The sequence below is a fragment of the Anser cygnoides genome, chromosome 19 (genome assembly GCF_040182565.1).
Source record: "Anser cygnoides isolate HZ-2024a breed goose chromosome 19, Taihu_goose_T2T_genome, whole genome shotgun sequence".
Taxonomy (NCBI): Eukaryota; Metazoa; Chordata; class Aves; order Anseriformes; family Anatidae; genus Anser; species Anser cygnoides.
In genome coordinates, this window is record NC_089891.1 from 8,963,749 (window position 1) to 8,977,988 (window position 14,240).

The 14,240-nt window shown below is 41.5% G+C and overlaps 2 protein-coding genes across 3 annotated transcripts in view; both read right to left on the bottom strand.

Moving 5' to 3' along the window:
* Positions 1-1,254: 1,254 nt before the first annotated feature.
* LOC106034685 (sterile alpha motif domain-containing protein 9-like) lies at positions 1,255-9,891 on the bottom strand. Of its 2 annotated transcripts, XM_013178954.3 has the most exons (5): positions 9,502-9,891; positions 8,891-9,051; positions 7,813-7,976; positions 6,880-6,925; positions 1,255-6,384 (listed from the first exon to the last, which is right to left on the bottom strand). In XM_013178954.3, the coding sequence occupies exons 4-5, from the start codon at positions 6,881-6,883 to the stop codon at positions 1,709-1,711; spliced, it is 4,680 nt and encodes a 1,559-aa protein (XP_013034408.2). In that variant the 5' UTR covers positions 6,884-6,925; positions 7,813-7,976; positions 8,891-9,051; positions 9,502-9,891; the 3' UTR covers positions 1,255-1,708. The 2 variants fall into 2 exon arrangements, with proteins under 2 accessions (XP_013034408.2, XP_013034409.2); XM_013178955.3 differs by lacking the exons at positions 7,813-7,976; positions 9,502-9,891 and having other exon boundaries at positions 8,891-9,339.
* A 934-nt stretch (positions 9,892-10,825) lies between these two features.
* ERN1 (endoplasmic reticulum to nucleus signaling 1) overlaps positions 10,826-14,240 on the bottom strand; it is a 37,354-nt gene continuing 33,939 nt past the window's right edge. Inside the window, exons 17-22 of the mRNA XM_048064614.2 lie at positions 13,906-14,105; positions 13,455-13,602; positions 12,910-13,037; positions 12,332-12,455; positions 12,004-12,071; positions 10,826-11,679 (exon numbers count right to left, since the gene is read on the bottom strand). Coding sequence (XP_047920571.2) covers positions 11,473-11,679; positions 12,004-12,071; positions 12,332-12,455; positions 12,910-13,037; positions 13,455-13,602; positions 13,906-14,105 — 875 coding nt within the window. The 3' untranslated portion in view covers positions 10,826-11,472. The remainder of the gene's footprint in view (positions 11,680-12,003; positions 12,072-12,331; positions 12,456-12,909; positions 13,038-13,454; positions 13,603-13,905; positions 14,106-14,240) is intronic.

Below are 14,240 nucleotides of genomic sequence, written 5' to 3' on the forward strand. Positions count from 1 at the left end.
CTTAAAAAAACTGCCTTTGCTTAATTAACTTTTCAGATCCCCTTCCACTGTTGCTGCATCAGGGCTGGGCAGAAGGTGCTTTCTCCAGCACCCCAGCTCTCTGGCTGCTAGCAGTTAAGATGTTGTCATGGTTTGTCCCTCCAGTGTGCCTTTCTAGCACATCTTGGGGAAAGTTGCTGTTGATGTGCTTAACCAAAATCTGCCAGCCTGGATTGCACAATCAGAAAGTACAACCCTTGAACCAGGCAGCTTAGCTACTGTGTGTCACTCCCAGGTTGAAAACAAGGTATGGAGACAACTGTTGCCTAACCAGTACTCACAAGCTTTGTTTCTCTTTCCTGGGTACCAGAAGTGAAAGCTTGAACTAGATAGAATTTTCCTTGGTTTCATCCTGTTTTGAGATTTAAGTTGATCTGAATTCACAGTGCCTTGCAATTCCTTTTACAGTTTTGGCTGTGTCCAGATCATGACTGAAGTTGGAAAAGCAAATCACACCTTACTGCTGTTAGAGCTATACCTTCAGGTAGGGTAATTCAGCTCATGTAGAAATTGTGATTCTTTTTAAAGGTTATTTACCATGTTAAAACTTAAGCTATATTATAGGTCTTCTAGAAAATTCTAGCAACTCCGTCACTATCGAACAACGCTGAATTCAAAGAATAATAGGCTGCTTTATTATTAAAGATTTCATGTGACATAATGGTTGCAGAAGCAGTACTGACAACAAACTTTGTATTTTTTAAATTAGTAAATAAAGCTAGACAAAGACGACTTCTTCAAGAACAGACGTAACTTGCAAGTTTGCCTATTGTATATATAGCATGTGAATATCTTGGATAATGCTGCAAAAACACTTTCCCAAGTGCAGGAATTGTTTGGACTATGAAATCATAGCAGCTCCTACAAGTAATATTTTATGTCACGACTATGTAACCGCTTATGTCTCTGCTTCCCTGCTCCAGTTATAGATGCCTGCAGTATGGTTTGTAATGTTTACATGGAAAAGCAATGTAAGAGTGATGTAAAAACTGAGACCTGTTTTTATCACTTCTGATGTTTGCAGAGTCAATTTTTAAAAATTGCTTATTATTCCTCTCTGCTTCTGTAATAGATGTTGGCTTGCAGTTGATGATGCATAGGCGTATTTAATACATGGTGCGTGGTAGTGAGTGTTAAAGCCAGTGTAGTGTATATGTTGTAAGCTCACTTAAAAATTTTGTTTCCAGTTCAGGGAGAAGAAAAAACACCATACAATTAACGGTAGACACATTCTTTTATTGATGATGATCACCCATAAATTAGCTGAATGTCTAGGGTCTTTGAGCTCAAAGACTAGGGCCTTTGAGCTGAGAAGGCAGGGATCCCTGCTATGCCTGTTTATTTTGGAGCTCAGTTCTTCAAATGCTGGGGTGGGGAGAAGTAATAGTGGCCTTCTTTCTCCCACACTTCCCCAAGCAAATGTAGGAATTATTGCTGCTTTAGATATAAAATTTTGTTTGGTGACTCCAAAAACATAAAAGGCTTCTGTTTGAAGATACATTTTTACTAGTAGGTTTCAAATTTTTTAGATCCTTATTCATAGCGTAGGAGTAGTTTGTGGTTATCTTACTACCTGGTGTCCAGCCAATGCAGTCTTTTTTCTTTAATGTGACAACAGGCCTTTTCCAGTGCTGCACTGTCTAAGAGTGCAGTAGGTACTGTTAATGTACTAAACACTGTGTCCTCTGGTGCCAGTTGGAATGTTTAGATTATTTTCAACCTCAATATTGAAAGCAACAAGACCATTAAATGAAAATCCTAAATAAAAGGTCACATTCTCGTTTCCATTGGGCACTGAATCACGATGGAGTGGCAAGACTGGAAACTCCTTCATATGGCCACGTATAAATAGATTTCTATCCTTGGTCCAACCTGAAACTCTTCTGAGAATGTCACGTATCCTGGCATTATTCCATACAGTTCCATGTAGCCACTTCATTCTCTTCTCATCTAAGGACCCACTAATTAATTTATCAATTTTATTTTTTTGCACAATCTTGCTTAATCCATAGCCCTTTCCTAGGAAGAAGTGGGTGTAGATTCTTTTCTTTCTGGGAGGAACATCTTTCATCTTGATGTCATATAAACGTTTTAGGGTTTGAAGTGCTGAACTTAAAATTTCGTCTTTGACTGGATTGGGCTCTTTGTCTAATGCCTCATCTGGCCAATATAGTAAGGTCAGCAAAAAATGGGCACTTGCTGGAAATGTTCTTTTTCCTTTAAAGAATCTTGTGCTGAGTTCACGGAGAGTTTGCATTGGAAGAAGTTTGGCTGATCCTGGTGATAAGCATGCTAATACAATGTGGCTCAAAATGTAATTGATCAGATCAGTGTCCTCCAGCCTGTCCCTTAGTGCATTTTCTGGATAGAAACTAAGGATCTCTTCTAGCTTTTCAGCTGACCTGTTCTCCTTCTTATCTGTCAAGAATGACAGGATATTTGTGACACTGCCTCCACCTCTCTTATAAATAGTCATGCCTTTCATCAGCTGGCTCTTAGGACCACTGTTGTCCCCAATAAGTGATGCTGAGATGAAGAATTTGGCATATACCTCAGACTGTCTTTTCAGCCATTTCCTGGGATTATAAACTTGTTCCTCCTTTTCAGCTTTTCCATCATCATCTTCCTTCTCATGGTTTTTATCTGTTTGGAAATAACTTAGGTCTTCTGAAATCCATTCCAGAGCATTGTACAGGTTCTGGTGTAGGCCTTTTAAGCGTGAGTGAAGCTTTCCCCATGTTTTTTCAATGTCTTTAGGAATGTAATCTGTGATCAGGTATTTCACAAGCTCAGAGTACTCCCCCTCTGGACTTGTGCGAAATACGTCAAGTGTGGACAAAAATTTAAGGAGACGACATCCTACTTCTACTTCTCCAAAATAGCCAGCGTTGTTCATATTATCTGTTTCTGCTTTTGCAGCCTGTTGCGCAGCCCTGAAGCATTTCATAGCTTTAAGAGCAATCTCTATCTTGTCAATGTCAGCAATGTCTGTCACCTTATCCACAGTGAAACTAAACCATTTCCTGTAGACTTGACCTTCTGTATCCAGAATGTAAGAGTCATTTGGCAAACGAAGTTTTGCAACACCTACCCAGTATTTTGCATCTTCAAATTTTTCATTATTGTAATGCAGTCTGGCAAGCTGCTGGGCAAAAAAGGCATCTTTTCCAAGAAGTTCATACGCAGCTTTTAAAACAGCTATAGCTTTTTCACAGTCTTCAGCTTTACAGACGTGTTCAATGAATGGGGAGAAGAGGCTGTCAGTATTATCGCCTCTGCTTCTCTTATCACGACGAATAAACAGATCTCTGATGAATTTTATGAATTCCTCTCGTCCAAATCTATTTTCAAAAAGCATCCTTTCCTGAAGAAGAGACATTGCAATTTGACTTTGAGGTTGGTTCCTTGAAAGCTGATACAAAATTTCTTTTGCAACCAGACAGTGTATTATCCGAACAGATGAAATATAGGTGGTACTTTCCCTTAGTTCAATAAAAATCATTCTTGCTTGTTCACTTAAGTTACTTTTAAAATCATATGCTCTTGACTTTGTTTCTGTATATGCACCCAGTCCCAGAAAAGCCTCACAGTGTGATAGTGAAACATATGAATTAGGTACATAAAAATTAAGCAAAGCCACATAATGCATCAAAAGTGTATCACGGGAAGAATGGTCTATGTCTTGCAGTATGTGGCCTACAAAATCTCTCACGTATGTTTCATTGAATTCCTCACACATCAAGACAAATGTAAGTATGAATTCTGGCCTGACATCTTTCTGCTTCAGTTTTTCAAGTTTAGTTTTGAACAGAGTTTTCTCTGAGTCTGTCAGCTTGTGAGTAACGGCTACTGTGTCCAGAGGAGAAGCCTTACAAAGCCGTTCGGGGTCATTGGATCGTCTACAGGACATGAGAATGAAGTAAGGTCTGGGGGAATTAATTTTTCTAGTTGCTACAGCATCCATTAAGTCATTCCTTATTTCTTCTAAATAGTCTTCATCATAATCTTCAATTAGGAGGAGCACAGGAAGACAATGATTGATTTCTTTCTCTTCGTAATCTCTAAATGCAAGTGCATGTTCACAAACAGTTGCAGGTGAATATGAGGATTTGATAACAGCACATCTTAAGTCCTTTCTTCTTTTCCATAGAACTTGTCGTGCTATTGTGCTTCCACCACTTCCAGGATGGTGGAATATCTTTAGTTTAGCCACAGAATAGTTGAGTCCAGTTCCTTGTAAAATGTCATCTAGGAGTTTGCTAGCATCCTTGCATGCTTCACGTTCAATGATTTCCCCACAGTGTCCTTTATCAGCAAGCCAGAAATTTTTCCAGGTGATTTTTCTCCCTTGGTAAAAGTTTTGTTCTATTTCTTGTATTTCTTTTTCAGACAAAAGATCTAATTTAATATCATCACATTGATCAACACAAAGGATTTCTAGGGAAAACATTTTCTCTTCTTCAAGCGAAGGAAGTGTGCATAGTGCTCGTGTGGAAACTGGCAGATGTCTGGGGTGTGCTGTAGAAGGCAGCATTTTTTGAATGGTGGCATCTACATGGCTTAGTTTCATTCCCACAATGCTGCGTTGTTCTATGGTCTCAATGCTGCACGATGCCTGAGCTAGATTAGCCCACTTCCCGTGAATTTCTCTGGACTCTGCAATGCAAATGATGTAGTCCATGCCATTCATCTCTGTATAGAATTCCTGAAAAGTGTCCACAATCGGTTTCTTAACTGGTGATAGCAACAGGATAAGCACAATGAAAGACCGCTTTGGCAGGATTTCATCGCAGATACGAGTGATTGCTTTCTTAAGGTATTTCTTTTTGGTTCTAATCCATGTGTTTTCATCGCAAGGTTTTTCATCATCCCCAAGGTAGTCGCTGCGCCCATTGCAGAATATCCAACTAGTCTGATCAAACAGACACAAATGTTTCTGAGCTGGAGGGTTGCCAGTCTTGCTTTCACTGGAAAAATCCTGTAAAAAATAAGACCTCGTTGCATGGTGTTCTTTGTACTTTCCATACAGTCCTGACACAGAATGTTCATCAAAGTCAAAGACACAGAAAATGTTCAAATGCATTAAAAAGTTGATAGAGTTCAGATCATCCTCTGTACATCTGTTTGTGACAAGGATGTACCGTAGAGAATCGTCCATATAGTTCTTGCCATCATTTAGTAGAATAGATAACTTCCTTCCCAAGTTTTGAGATACTTCTGTATGTACTTCTGCACTGAGAAGCTCAGCCTTTTCTCTTTGAGCATCCCTGTCTTGTAAGCCCTGGATAAAAGCAACTAGATCGTCCGGCTTTACAGGTTCAGATTTTGCGCCTAGTCTCTGATAGAGAGCTCGATCTTTTGTCAGGGTCACCTTCTGGCTGCTTTCATTGTATTTAGGTAAATAAACGTCAAAAATTTTATTCTTCACTACGCTGGATGTTGGTTCAATATCAACCTCCACCACAAATCTTTGTTCCTGAGAGTCTTTTGAAATGACTTCAATAAAAACAGGTGGGTGGATACATTTCCTTGCAATTTCTCGCACAGTTTCAGAAAAACATTTTTCTATGTAATCTAATGCATCAACATAGTATTCCCTATCTTTGACCTTTATGCCAATGATCTGTCCATGTTTATAGCCGCTATCTTCAACACTGTCCATGATACCGAAATGTATGGTGCCATTTGTTCGAATGTTCATGCAGGCTGAAGCAAATCGTATCACTTCACAGGCAAACTTTGACTGCAACTGCTGTTTGTTCAGTTCTGCAGCAATGGCAAAAGACTTGTATTCGTGGCAAGGTATGATTAAACCATTGACGCCTGTTTCTGGAGAAAGAACTCGGCCTTTCACGTACTTGAAATCAGGGTCTTCACTTCTAAATGGTCGACATTTGCTGAGGTCTAAAACTTCATCAGTGGTTTGAGGTTGGGATTTATTTCTCCCTTGCTTCTTGCCAGAAGTAGAAGCTGTGTTTTCTCCACTTGTTTCATGTAGTGGGCCACAGCTGTCTTTGCTTAAACTTTTTTGAGGACAGACATTTTTGGGTCTTACTGAATCTCTTTGTGTATCAATTCTGTCAGGCGTTTTGCTACTGGAATGCTTTTCTTGTTTTGTATTTTCCTTTAGCTGCCGAAGTTCGTCTCTTTTGAGGAGTAAAATGTGGATTTGGCCTTTCTTCATACCTATTTTTTTGAGGAAAGGTTCATTCAGTTCCATAAGCACTGGACCTGTCACTTCTTCTTCTTGCAGTTTTCTTGTATACTCTTCCTTGATTCCAGTAGATTGTAGCCAGCATCGGACATGGTTCTCATCCCACTTATCCACAGGTATTGTGTTGTAATCTAGGAACCAAAATTCTGTGTTACTAATAATAGCTGTCTGTGTTGAATGCTAAATTGTTTTCTTTCTACCAGCTACAATGAGAAACTGTCTTCTCAAATATGTCAGTTCTAATGTCTAACGGTGTTCTTACCTTTAATCAAGAGCAGTCCTAAGCAGTGGTACAAGGCTAATAATCAGTGAAGTGAGAAACCATGAGGTTTGGAAACTACTCAAAAACATTTGGGGTTGTTTTCATCACTCCTCTTCTAGAAGAGGATTATATGATAAGGTTATTGGAACTGATGGGCTGAATTCGCTAACCTTGAAGAGGTTCAGGTAGATTATTTGCCCACTTGAATTTGTTTATTTACTGATCTATGAAGATAATATCTTAGGGATTGTAATGGTACTAAAAATACTGAGTAGTTCCCCAGTAGAGATGAACCTTTAAAATGCATTTATTAAAAAGCAAATCACTACATTCAAAGTGCAAATTTTCTGGAAGCAACACATACCCATTGTCTTTGGGGGGGAGAAATCCTCCGGTTAATGAATAAAACCCTAGAGGTGAAAAAACAATTGTCAAATAATAACAATTAACATTCCTGTTACTCACAGTTGACTTAACTTGTTTTCCCCTTCCCTCCCCACTTTTTCTTGTGGTCCAGGGTAGTTTCTGTACCTCTTAAAAGCCTGTTCTTGCCAGCTACAGTGCTTCTGTGCACCTGTACTGTATGAAGCCACCTGTTCTCTGACACGTGTGAAGAGGCATGTGCTGATAGCTGTGCCCATCTAACAACTACTAGTGCTAAATACAGAAGAAAGGTGGCCTTACAGTACTGTTTCCCTCAGGTTGCATTGTATCTCTTTTTTGTTATTGTTTTTTTTTAATCTCCCCTTCCCTTCTCCCCTTCTTATTCCCTATCTTGTGCTCCTTTTTTTCTTTTTTTGTGTGCTTGTTTTTTCCCCATCTTTTTCTATATCTGTTGCTGTGCTCACTGAAGCAGCATAACTTGCTTTCCCACCCAGCAGAAGATTCTTTGGTTTGGGTTAGAGGGGGTGTCCTGGCCTGATACCTGACATGCTCTGCTTTGCTCAGACTCCATTTACCGTGGTAGAGAGATGGGCTGCAGCAAATATAGCTGGTTCTGTACTATAGGAAGAAATGTGTTAAATAAGTGTGCTCAGCATAACTGAAATTTATGTTAGATTCACTGTAAGCTAACAGTAACCATCCCTGAGCTAGGGACCACTTGACAGGAGTCACAGCAAAGGGGCTGGGGATCCAGGGGGGAGTCATTGCTCTTACTGTAGTGTGCAAGCTCAACTCTACTGGTTCAGCAGGTACCTGTAGCCTGGTAAGCCCCATCCCTCCCTGCTGCTGATGGCAGTACAACAGCATCACCTGCAGCTTCCTCAGAATTCAGGTGTCTAAGGAGCAGACTCACCAGTGCAGCCAGCATAAAAAGCAGCTCAGTAGGGCTTTGTTGAAGCTCTCAGAAATGTCTGAAAGTCAGAAGCCTGTAACTTGGAAGGTGACTGGAGTGCTCCCCAGGACCAGGAATTGGTGAGAGGTAAGTTCAACAGTGGTTGTTCGGTGAGACAACTGGGCCTAGGAGAATTGGGGAATGCTGTAAGAACTGTGGAGCAAGTGCCTGTTTGAAATTTAAGTGCCCGGTTAGTGCTGTGGAAAGTTTGTGGGCTGATTAAAGAGCCAGCATGCCCAAATAGATTTGGTTTGAGCAAGCCAAGTACCTGGTGTCACTGAGGGGACCAACTGTTCTGGCACTGTTGTTAGTTCTTGTGCCATGGGTGGAAGTGGATCTTTCCAGAATAGGTGTACACAGGCTGCCTATTCCAGAGTTCAGAGGCTAGTGAGAGGCCAAATATGTCATATAAATACTAGCCTTTCAGTGCCTTTTGCCTCTGCACTGCCTCCCAGGGCTGTGCTCATACAGTGATGTGGCTCGTGGTGTGCCATCCCCCTTCCTGCGCACGTCATTCTGTCACACCCTGTGGGGACAGAGCCAGCATCACACCACCAGGCGTGGCTTTGGTGAAAACGAAACTTAACAGGGAATAGAAACTTGCGGTGCTGGGGGGAGGCGCTGCCCTGGCCAGTGGGCTCCTGCTCCCCTGTTGTAAAAAGCACCTGGGGGAGGCAAGTTGCTGCTGCGGGGCCCACCACCATGCCACCTGTGTGCATTGTAGCTGTGGCTTGGGGGGGGGGGGGGGGGGGGGGGGGGGAGGGGGGATGTCCTGTCCTAGCCCCTCCTGCCCCAGCCCCAAAATTCAAGAGCTGCTCAGCAAGACAGCTCCACACACCTTTTGGCAGCAGAGCTAGATGGATGGCAGTGCAGGGGGAGCCATGCTTTTCATAGGTCTGCTACCACTAAAGTAAAATCAGGCTGAGAATAGGTTTCCAGGTTTCCCACTTACCCACAGCTTTCCCCCAGCCCTACTTGCTCGGGCATGCAGGACCAACCCAGAGAGCTGCGGGATGGCTTGCAGAGTGCAAAGGCTTACCTTGCAGAGCATGTGGGAATCAAGCTGCTTGCAGTGCTGTGTTTCCAAATCCTGTCCGCAGGGAAAGATGCAACAGCCAGCTGCAGTGTGAGGCCCTGCCTGCTGAGCCTCGTCTTCCACACTGTTCTGGTGGGTTTCTTCTAAAGGTATCTTAAGTATCTCTGGCAATAAAAAGGAAGTACTTTAGGCAAAACACTTTAATGCTCCACCCCTTCCCAGCAGTGCTGTAGCAGCATAGCCCTGCCTGTAGCTTCAGCAGACACGCTCTGCTTCCTGCAAGCATCATCTGGTGAGGTGCACACCCAAGTGATGGGCAGCACCACGCCAAAACAGGGTAATCAAAAGTGTTGGGGCAGGGTACAGTGAGTGGTATAGTTTAATAATTACATAGAATTCCCCTTCCCACAGCTCTATATGATGTTTGTTTATGCCACCACTCCCACCACCCCCCCCCCCAACCAAAGATAAATTTTGTAGGCAGCTTTTTCCTGTAAATCACGTGGTTTTCTTTCAGCTGTTTCACATAATTTTTTTTTTTTAGTTACAAGACTCTTGATACTGTACAGCAGTAAATTTTTTTGCACACAGTCACTCCAGCCATTTGATCTTACCTGTTCACCTGCCTTAGCCACCACCAGGTAGGTGCCTCTTGCCTGGGGACAGGGCAACAAAGTGAGGGTCCTGGGCCTTCAGGGAGGCTCGCTGCTTGCTCCCCAGCCTCCTTCCCCCCTCGTAACTTCTGCCATCAGAACTTTAGCCTTGAACAGCAGGAAGTGAGTGCTTGGAGCAGGCCCTGAGCAGTGTGTGCCCTGTCTGTTGCAGGCAGGATGTGGCTGCTGCAGGCCTGGTGTTCGTGTGGCCATCTTTCACACGGGCACACCCCCCCACACCTTCTCTAGCCCTGGTTCTGAAACCTGGGTTTATTCCCAACAGATCAGTGGGCTGGCCGATTTCCACAGGCACACGCTATCATGAAAAGAAATTCTAGTTGTTGTTGTTTTCTTTTAAATCTGAGTACAAGTCTTTATTTAGTAGAATTATAAAAGAACTTTACATGAGAAATACAAAAATATGAAATAGGCTTTGAATCTTCTTAGGTAAAAACTACCCTTTTTTCAAGCTTTAGAAACATGTAACTTGCACAGTTGGTGTCTTCAGTAAATTGCTTTCATCCTTTGTAAAACTAGGAAAAAACTTCCAGTGAAGTTGCTCCAGAAAAATAGCTGTATGTACCCAATCATACATATAACGGTCTATAACTTACTAGGTAACAAAACAATGGCACAGACAAATGAGCTTCTCCACTTTGTAGTTTCCCCTTTAACAAATTCCAGTGAAAGATGCAGTATCACTTTTCCAGTTGTTGTAATATGATTAAATAGAAACAAAAATGATTAAGAAAGATTTTGCATGCTTTATACTTGTACCACTTTGATTTGATACTACTTTGTAGTAAAAATTAAATAAATATAAATATGTTAAATAAATACACTGTAAAAGAACACCCTCACTTGTATCATCAGAGTTCACCATTTCTTCATCCTTTGCACATACTTAATGCTTTGTCACAGCTTTAGGGCCAATGAAAAGAAATACTGCATCTTTTAAAAATAAAAAAAAGGTCTCCTGTGGACATAGTTATCCATCTGTACAAACAGAAAATGAGGTTCTTTTACAGCTTTCTTCCTCCAATTAAAACACTATAGAATTTTCACTGTTCTGTACATCTTCCATTACTTTGGATTTAGGTTTTTTTTTTCCCCAGGATTCATCTTACCTCTGGCTCTGCACCTGGTAACCTTTCTTTGTAAGAAAGGAACACTTGCAGTAGATAAATCATTAGCCTCTCCCCAGCTAAGTTACTTGCGTAGCTTGGTTCTGATACTGTGATTTTTAAGTCAAGTACTGTTCAAGCTCTTTTGTGAATACTGGTTGATAATTAAACGAGGTTTATTTTTGAAGTAGGTAAACCTTTAACTTTTTTCAAGTCGATGTTGTTTTTAGAACTTCACTGTATCTGCTCAAGTAGGAGGGACTAATTTTCCAGGGTAGTTAGGAATTAAACTGTAGTCTTTTTTATAGGTTTTAGATAATTAGAAATTATTCCCTTTACAATCACTGTGGTGTGCCTAATGGAGAATGTGGCAGTAGTGCAATGGCAGGTTCTGATGATTTGCTACAACTAAAAGGCTCCTTTTGCAGATCCCAGCCCCTAATAATTATGATTTCAATCACTGTATTTTGATTCTTTGCAGTAAAACAGAAGTTATAAAATCAAGTACAGTATAGGGATACTGGATGATGGTTATACCCAGCTTTTACGCTCCCTTTTCACTGTCTGAAGACCCTTCTTGGGGTAACTCCATCACCAGGGTTCATTGCTTTTGGAGCTTCATTGCTCCTTGGGCTCTTACTATCTCCTGATCCAGTGCAGGCAGAGTACAAGGCACTTTTTGGACGCTTGGTTTCCTCAGAGAATTCAGCTCTTTGATTCCCCCTTTTCCCTGCTAAAGGTAGGCCTGTTTCACAGCCTTGTGCTTGGAATGCTGGTCCCAGATTAAGAAAGCTCCATCTCTCTCCTCTCAAACAGTGTCTCCTGTAAGGCTCTTCTGTGCAGAGTCCTGATTATAGTAATGCTGAAACAGTCTTTCTTGGCAGCAGATATGCATAGCTTTGTAGGTATGTAGAAGCAGGTGAGGGAAGCGAGCTGTAAAGTAACATACAAAATCATCTGGGATGGAGCCCAGGGTGTCTTGCACCTCAGGAGGCAGTTCTCTGTAATGGTGCTTCTGTGAAGACAGAAAGAAGAGGGAAAAGCTCAGCCAGAGAGCATTTGTTCAAAAACCCTCTTTTAAATAGGTCTGTCTGTACGAAGTGCATTTTCATGAACAAAGTAACTTTTTTTTTTACAGTAAAGTAATATAGTAAAAAAAACACATTTTATATATATATATATGTATATACACACACACCTAAAATAAGGTAAGATGCAGGCTGGCAACAATGAACAAATGGAGGGAGAACTACAGTGTGAAGAAGAAAAACAAATTGCAGTGGCTGGAGTTTGCAAGGTGTGTATCCCAAGTATGTGTATACACAGACAAAGCATTTACCTTGTTTCTCATTGCCCTCAGAAGATCCCGTACTGAGCCTCCTTTATACGATCTGAATTTTCGAAGATCTGCAAAATAAAATACAAGATCTCTTTTTGTGTTTCGATACTGTTGTAGCTGCTGGTCTCAAAAATAAGGTACATGTGCCTACAGTCATGTATTTCTATAGACTTGTTTCAATATGTAAACATGCAGCCTAATTTGAAGAAGTACTTTGCTGACAGGTAAAGGTCATGCCAAAACTGAGACGCCATCCTTATTCTGCTATCCCTGCAAACTGGGAATAACAGCATGCAACTCCTTTCCATTCTGACAAAATCTCTCTTACCTGTCTGAAGAGGAACAGTGATGTGCTCTCTCCAGTCCATTTTCACCACCTCTCTTCCTCCTCTTTCTAATTGCTTGACTATTAGACCATCTAAAGATTCTTTCTCTATCCGGTCACTAACATCCTAGAAGAGATATTGAGGTTACTTTTAGTTGTATTTCCAAACTTTTCCCAACTATTGAAAAATGCTGCTTCTGGCCAGTTGCAACCTGTCCCAGTAACAGAGCTTTCCTTCTACCTCACTTCCTGACAAAGTACAATACAATGGATTATGCTTGGGATTAGGATACAAAAGCTTCTCTGATGATATGAATCACAATCTACCAAAGCTTTTTTTTTTTTTTAAATCATAGAATAGAAAAGACTGAAAGGAACCTGAGGTCCTCAGCTGCTTCCCACCCCCTGGGCTTCACTGCACGTATTTACCACAGCAGTCTACCCTGTTCTTAAAAACAGGCAAGGTGGTCTGCATTGTACCTTCTCAAACATGCACAGAGCAAAGAGAAACTGAATTCAGGATCTGAAGAACGACTACAGGCCTCCTTAGAACTAAAAGGATAAAAATGGTCAAGACAAACCTGAAAAAACTGGAGCTGTTTTTCTAAACCCCAAAAGAAGGGGTGTTTGAGCACACAGCTGGCAGATGGACGTTTCTGAGGGTCCATGGTTATCATTTGCTCTATTAAATCACGAGCAACTATGTCTTCTGCAAGGAAAAGAGTGATAATTCAGGCAATGTAGGGAATGCTAATATTCTGTATCGTTAGAAAATCCGTTTCCTACTTCCTCCTGTACAATCCTGATCACTAGCTTAAGTACTGCCCTTGTAGATAATCTGGGCACGCAACAGAAAGCTTTGAATCAGTGCGCTATGAAGATCAAAGGTCACCTCTTTCCCACCCTTTAAATACATGGTAATAGCACTACAGTCAAACTTTCAGGGTTCCTCTTTTTTATAGCTGGGATGCTTTCAGATACTAATACCAAGACCTTTACTTTAGGAGTACAGCCTTCACTGTTGCCATGTTGGTTTCACTGTGGGTCACTGTTCCGCCATCTCTACTGCAGTTTTAGCACCCATTGAAAGGTCAGTAGCGCTTCATGTTTACCATGCTTTTCTTACCATGGCGCCCTGCATTCAAACACTCGAGGCTGTAAGCACCCAGCAGAATGTTGGCTTGTCGCTGTAGAGATTTGCCAAAGGGATGGCTCCCTTCAGATACCACGTAATAGAAGACACAGCCAGCTGAAAAGATGTCCACGGTATATGTCTGCAAATAAATGACCTTTAATAGCAACATTGTTTTTGCCCTGAAGCCTTTCAGCCTCATCATAGGGGTGGTTATTTTGCATTTGAGTGCAGAATAAAACTTTTCAGATTCACATTCTGCTATATAAAACTCATAAAAATTACTATATGCATGTGGGGGGAAGGGCTATTGTTAAATTAATTGGAAGCATGCATGAATGCTGGGACTTCCAGCACTACACAGCTTAAGGTTTGACCAACAATGTGCCACCTGCTGGTTGTGCTGCCTTTTCCCAGGGAAGCCTGAAGGAAAGAAAAGACTTACAGGGTTCTCTTTGCAGTCTTCACTCAGCATCTCGGGGGCAATCCACCCTTCAGTTCCTGGCACACCTGACCGACGGCTAAAGCTGTGTCTGCCCACTGCTAGCTTCTTGCACAGGCCGAAGTCTGAAATCATAGCTTTGACCTTCCCATGGGCATTAGGCATTGAGATGAGGATGTTATGGGGCTTCAGGTCCCTGTGGACTATTACAAACACCCATTTATCCACTCCAGGCAATCCCAACAACATTTGTAAACTTTATTTACTGTTTGTTATATCTGTCCTAACCTCAAACTAATGTCACTGGTAGAGGCTCATCACTTATTTTTAAATTCCAT